The sequence below is a fragment of the Argentina anserina genome, chromosome 1 (genome assembly GCF_933775445.1).
Source record: "Argentina anserina chromosome 1, drPotAnse1.1, whole genome shotgun sequence".
Taxonomy (NCBI): domain Eukaryota; kingdom Viridiplantae; phylum Streptophyta; class Magnoliopsida; order Rosales; family Rosaceae; genus Argentina; species Argentina anserina.
In genome coordinates, this window is record NC_065872.1 from 4,939,599 (window position 1) to 4,945,771 (window position 6,173).

The window sequence follows — 6,173 nt, forward strand, 5'->3', positions numbered from 1 at the left end:
CCGCATGTGTAGATTAGCGGAAAACGACGGACCATTTTGAGGACCCGAAGTTGATTTTATCCTATCTTGTGGTGAGGATTTTGTGTGGATTTATGTGAGGATTTTGTGAAGATTTATACATTTCCATTTGTTATAATGTCGAATTATAAATTTAGTTTGTAATAATCGGTTTGACTGAGTTGTATTTTGAACTCAGAAATGATCCGCTGCAACATTAAAATGATTTCGTTTTATTGAGATTGTTTTAGCGTTTTTCATTACTTTGAAATTTGAGTTTCATATTTGAAATTTTGGGGTCGTGACATATGAATTGTCAAATCGGCAAGAACGTGAGAATCTTTGTTGTAATTAAAATCAAACTCTCTAAGAGAATAAAATCTATAATCCTTGAAGACGAAGAAATCTCTAAAGCCCTAATCCGACTAGTATATAAAGAGCTGAAGAGCACAAAAGAATATACAACTCTTAACATACAAATAAGCACATCTGCTAAAAGGACCCCTCGGGTAAACCCTATCTAAGTCATGCGAATAGCATCCAAACTGCTAAAGACTTCACGTCCTTAGCAACCCAGTTTTACTTATTGAAGCTTTGCTTACTCACGTCACAGTAATTAAGTATTGATAGCGACTCATACTAAGACGTAAAAGAAGGTTTAGGCAAATTAGACGTCCTATACGTTAGGTACGTAAGTTATTTGGTCTACTAGCTAGGCGGCTCGTATCTTTTATCTAACATAGTGATATTGTCAATTGACGTGATTATCGGGTAAGAAATGAACCAGTCAATTCCTAACCAACTCTAATATCAAACAGTCCAATTTATGCAGATAAAAACGAATGTATACATGCATTTTTTGTTGAATTATTAGGCCCAACCACCCATTTTGAGTGACTCATTAATCTACCAAAACTGTCCACTGTACTAAATATACCCCTAAGCACTGGCTATTGAGACACAAGTCAGAAAACGATGGAGACACTCGCACTAATCATCGTTTAACTATCTTGGGTGTTAGGGACCTATGCAGATGTTGCGAGTCTCATTAGCCCATCTCTTTTCGATCAAATGCTGAAATATCGAAACGATGGGCGCTGCAAGGCTCCCGCGTTCTACAGGTATGATGCTTTCATTACTGCTGCTAGATCTTTCAATGGATTTGGCACAACAGGAGACGGTGCTACCCAGAAAAGAGAGCTTGCCGCATTCTTGGGTCAAACCTCTCACGAAACCACTGGTTAGTTTACAATGCATGTTTTATATAATGCATGATCACTCGAATTCAAACAGCCTATAATATCTTATTTAATTATGTAGGAGGATGGCCAAGTTCACCAGATAGTCCTTATACATGGGGATATTGCTTTAGCAGGGAACTCAACCAGGATGTCTAGCTACTGCACTCCATCAGCCCAGTATCCATGCGCTCCCGGCAGAAAATATTACGGCCGAGGACCAATCCAAGTATCCAACTCACTCAGTGAGTTTCTTCTTCAAACCAATTAGATAGTGATCGAACTTATTATACCCGGCCTAGTTACTTATATGTGCGACATTATCTGCTGATATTTGCTGAAGCACGAACGACCATGATCATTCATTGTCTCATTGGTTTGGATATATACTGACACGTTCATTTTCTTATTATCAGTAACTACCACTATGCTCAAGCGGGTAGAGCAATCGGAGTGGATCTGATAAACAATCCGGATCTAGTAGCCACAGACCCAGTTGTGTCATTCAAAACAGCTATATGGTTTTGGATGACCCCTCAAGGAAACAAACCTTCATGTCACAACGTCATTATAAATAGTTGGACTCCATCTGCTGCAGATAAAGCGGCCAATCGGGTCCCTGGATATGGAGTTATTACAAATATCATCAATGGCGGACTTGAATGCGGGCGCGGTCAAGATAATAGGGTACTAGATCGGATCGGGTTCTATAAGAGGTACTGTGGCATGTTAGGAATGAGCACCGGGAACAACTTGGATTATAACAATCAGAGATCATTTTAGGGAAGATGAAAAACTAATGAGAGTGTATAAGACTTTAGCTCTGCCAAGTGTCAAGAGTTCTGTTACTCCTATCAGTCCTATGCAAGGTTCTAAAAAGCGGTAGGCGGTATGCAGGCGGACAACCACCTCCTAGCGCCTAGACGGTTAGGCAGCCTCATAGGCGGTGCCTACGCGGTTTTAAATTATTAAATATTTATTTATTATTATACATATATTTAAAATATTTTAATGATTGAAAATATATAATGATGTTTAATATTAATTTTAAAAATAATTAAAATAGTCTAAATTTACATAACTTAAGTAGAAAGTCCATAAAAATATTTGAAGAAAAGATAAATAATGAAACAAATGCAATATTACTAAATTTCAATTTCTTTATTTCCAAATTATTTCTTAACTCATTCAGTATCGGACTCAAAAACTTAATATTCATATTTCTTTCCTCTTCTTCTATTGATGAGATTCAGTTTTCTGAAAATAGACAAAGAGTGAGAGTTGCGGCCTCTTTTAGTTTTTTTTTTTAATGTCAAATGATGGTTAACCGCCTAGGACTAAATATGGCTAATTAGACCGCATATGACTAAATAGGGCCGCCTAGACCGCCTAGGACTGATAGGACTGAATAAGGCCGCCTAGAACCGCCTAGGACCGCCTAAGCGGCCGCCTAATTCACAAAACGTCACAGATGGTCGTTGAGGCAAAAAGTGCAGCGGTGGGTGACCTCCTAGTGCCTAGACCACTGCTCATATGCAAGAATAATGGAATTATATATCTGTTCCAAGACAATCATTATATGTACTCGTCACACCATTGTCACGTAGTGTGTCCGGTCAATCATATTACGTCATGGTATAATCAACATTCACGCGGTGAAAATAGCAAAAGTTTATTTACATATAAGAACCAATAAAAAACAATCATAATAAAAAATGGACCAATAACATTAAAGGAGTACGTCACGTGAAATATGTGGCGGGTGTATATAATAATTTCTCTTAGTTCCAATAAGGAACGTGAATGCGAATGTTTGACTTCCCAAATTATAGAATAAATTTGTTTATTTCCGTAAACTATTTCACTATTATGAAAATACTTGAAGGTCTCAAATTCAAAATCATTCTCATAGTACTACAAGAAAACTAAGCATTTACGATATGAAATTTACGGCGCGCATGTAATACATGTTTATGAATGCACGTCATAAATAATCGTTTTGTAATACATATTTGTAATTGCTTAAAAACTTCAATCCAAACTCTATTTTATGTACATGTTTTTTTTTTAAAGAAAAAACTCATTGGTAAAACTATAAGGGCACGTTTGTTACCCCAAATTAACTGAGATTTGACTATATAGTGAAAGAAACTAGTTTGAAACCCTTGTTTGGGAAAACACGAGATTAGCTTTAATGAGATTAGTTAATCCACGCGTCTCCAACTTTCGGGATTATGGAGAGGTGTCGAATTCGGGGGAATTGCAGAAGCCCTAATTTTCTCTCGCCCCCTCACTCACTCTTGCCTCTTTCTTATCAACGCCTCTCTCTCTCTCTCTCTCTCTCTCTCTCTCTCTCTCTCTCTCTCTCTCTCTCTCTCTCTCTCTCTCTCTCTCTCTCTCTGAAGCTGACTCTTCTGATTAGACACTGATGCGGTGATGCCACAAAGAAGAAGACGCCTTAAGAAGTCAAGATCTTAGGTCCCGTCCCATAAAAGAAAGGAGGAGGAAGAAGAGCTCGACGCAATCTGACGCCGATCGCTGCTTTTAACTTTCGATCCCGAGACCTTCCTCCTAGAACCTGGTATCCAGACCCGAATGAAATCCTAGAATCATGGTTTCAGCTTCGTCGTCTTCTCTCTTTTCGAGTCTCAAATCTCTCTCGGAGACCCAAACCCCGAATCCTATGAGACTTGCCGATGCCCAATGTGGGTATGCTCTTGTAATTTAAAGGCAAATTGCTGTTTGGAAATTCAAAGTTAGGTTGGATTGAATTGTGGTGTTGCTGTGATATAGTTTATAAAATTGAATTGGTAATCTTTGGTCATTGTTTTCATTAGTCAGAGACTCCACCAAATTTGGGTAAGGAATTACTCTATCTTAATATGAGTTAGCATAATTCGGGAGTAAACTGAGACTTAGTCCGGAATTAAACAGTTCCGGATAACAAGTGTAAGGGCCCAAATTATAATTCCATCTCTCCAGCTCTATTAGAATTCTAGGTCCAATTACATCTCTCTCTCTCTCTCTCTCAGACTCATTATTTCAAATCTCCAATTCAAATTTGTTTCCGATAGTCCGATGCCGGCGAAACTGGAAGATCGGCGAAGGCTCAGTCGATATCCAAAACCTCGATGACGAAGACAACCTCTTCGAAGCGATTGATAAGCGTAAGCTTCATGAACCTTCGATTCCGATCAATTTCCGTTGCATATTTCGATTTTGTATTTCGATCACTTCAATATTGTAGCTGATTTCAATCACTTTCAATGTTGATGGATTATCTTAGGTTTTCTGTACTTAGCTGATACCGAGAAGGAGAAGGAGTGGATCAACATTATCGGATGGTCACTGGTCCAACACTCTATATCGCTCGCCGATTCTAAGGTAGTCGATTACGATATCTAATGATCGATGGAACTTAGCTTTTTTGTTGTGTGATTTGAGAAATTGAGGCTGAGTTTTGCTTTGTGGCTTTGTTTATGCTTTGGTCAATATATCATATCAGACAATGCTCAAATCACTATATAATTAGATAAAAAAAATTGGGTGTGATGTAGTTTACATGTCTCCTCTAGGTTCATTATATTACATTTTGGTTTCTTTGTTTCTATAGATGTTTCCTGTGGTGCTTAAGATGCTGGTTAAGCAGAGGACAGCCTATCCTATCCGTCACGGTCTTTTGGTTTCCATCTGTTGCTTTTGTGAGAGAAAGATACCTTCAGTAACTCGAAACTTTGCTTGTTTCTATGTTCTCAGGTGACAATGAACTCTAAAGTTGAGGCTCCAAAACCTTCTCTAACACCAGAGCAATTGAAAGCCAGCAACATAAGCTTAGGTAAATGCTCCTGTGCATCATTTGTATCAAACCTTCATTGTTGAGATAATGAGATCATATTACCATTACATCATCTTGATATGGAAGGCTTTGAACATCCTAATTTCTATCTGTCACAATATATAATCTCCTTTCATTGAGTACAAGTTTTTCAATTTCCAATCTTGTGAGTCCACATTAATTTCAAATTGAAGCTCCATATTGGCCTTCATTTTGTATCTGATAGACAACATAAAGCTTCTTCTCCCCTGGTGTGAAATTCGGATTCCTCAATTCAACTCTATAATAACTATTTATTGTACTAGGAAGAATTACTCATGTCACCGAGTATGGCTAGCTAATGGCAAAGAGCATGTTATTCTTGGTTGGAATAAGTACTTAATATTCTCGAACTTAAGTAATTGCACCTTCTCTTCAGGTTGCTGCTCTTTCCGCACTTGGAGAACAAAGCACAACCAACCACAGAATTCAATATGCTTGTTGCAGCTAAAGGCAGCAGCACTTGGAGAACAAAGCACAACCAACCACAGAATTCAATATGCTTGTTGCAGCTAAAGGCAGCAGAATGTCTTGGTCCATCAACTCTATTAAGATACTTTAGGCCAAAATGTCAATTTGCACCCCTAAACTTGACCATAATTGTCAGTTTGCACACCGAACTTGTATTTGAGTCAATTTACCTCATAAACTTGGTAAAACTTTCCGATTTTCACCAAGTCCGTTAAATTTAATGTTTTCTATCCAATTTTAAGTCACATGTCATGCATTTGAGAGAATATTATCATTATATATTTATTCATATTTAATAATAAAATAAATTAATAAAATTACTTAAAAGAAACACTTGTTACTATTTTTTTTTCCGAAACATGTTATTTATTTATATATTTATTATTTTACATGATATGATATGTTAAAAGATATTAGAAAATTATAAATAAATACATAGAAAATTTAAAATAAATGTGTACATAAAAAAAAATATATATATATATATATATATATGCATACACAACACACTATATTTGAATATGTGAGTATGTTGAATATATAATTCGAATGAGGGTTAAGTATGTAAAAAAAAGATGTGATAAATAATTTGA

General features: G+C 36.8%; 2 protein-coding genes across 2 annotated transcripts; both read left to right on the plus strand.

The window, feature by feature from the left end:
- The first annotated feature begins 972 nt into the window (after nt 1-972).
- Nucleotides 973-2,030, plus strand: LOC126790403 (endochitinase B-like). Its single transcript, XM_050516623.1, is given in 4 exon segments — nt 973-1,237; nt 1,318-1,391; nt 1,393-1,484; nt 1,652-2,030. Coding segments are annotated over 4 exon segments (798 nt in total). The 3' UTR covers nt 2,019-2,030.
- A 1,816-nt stretch (nt 2,031-3,846) lies between these two features.
- On the plus strand, nt 3,847-5,683 carry LOC126794525 (uncharacterized). The gene is made up of 6 exons (XM_050521276.1): nt 3,847-3,954; nt 4,073-4,094; nt 4,268-4,402; nt 4,522-4,619; nt 4,992-5,070; nt 5,489-5,683. Exons 1-6 carry the CDS (start codon nt 3,847-3,849, stop codon nt 5,623-5,625), a joined length of 579 nt encoding a protein of 192 aa, XP_050377233.1. The 3' UTR covers nt 5,626-5,683.
- Nucleotides 5,684-6,173: the final 490 nt, after the last annotated feature.

Coding starts and splice junctions, on each gene's coding strand:
- LOC126794525 (XM_050521276.1), top strand. CDS start 3,847: ATGGTTTCAGCTTCGTCGTCTTCTCTCTTTTCGAGTCTCAAATCTCTC. Junction 4,095..4,267: donor AGAGACTCCACCAAATTTGG/GTAAGGAATTAC, acceptor TCTCTCTCTCAG/ACTCATTATTTCAAATCTCC. Junction 5,071..5,488: donor AGCCAGCAACATAAGCTTAG/GTAAATGCTCCT, acceptor CCTTCTCTTCAG/GTTGCTGCTCTTTCCGCACT.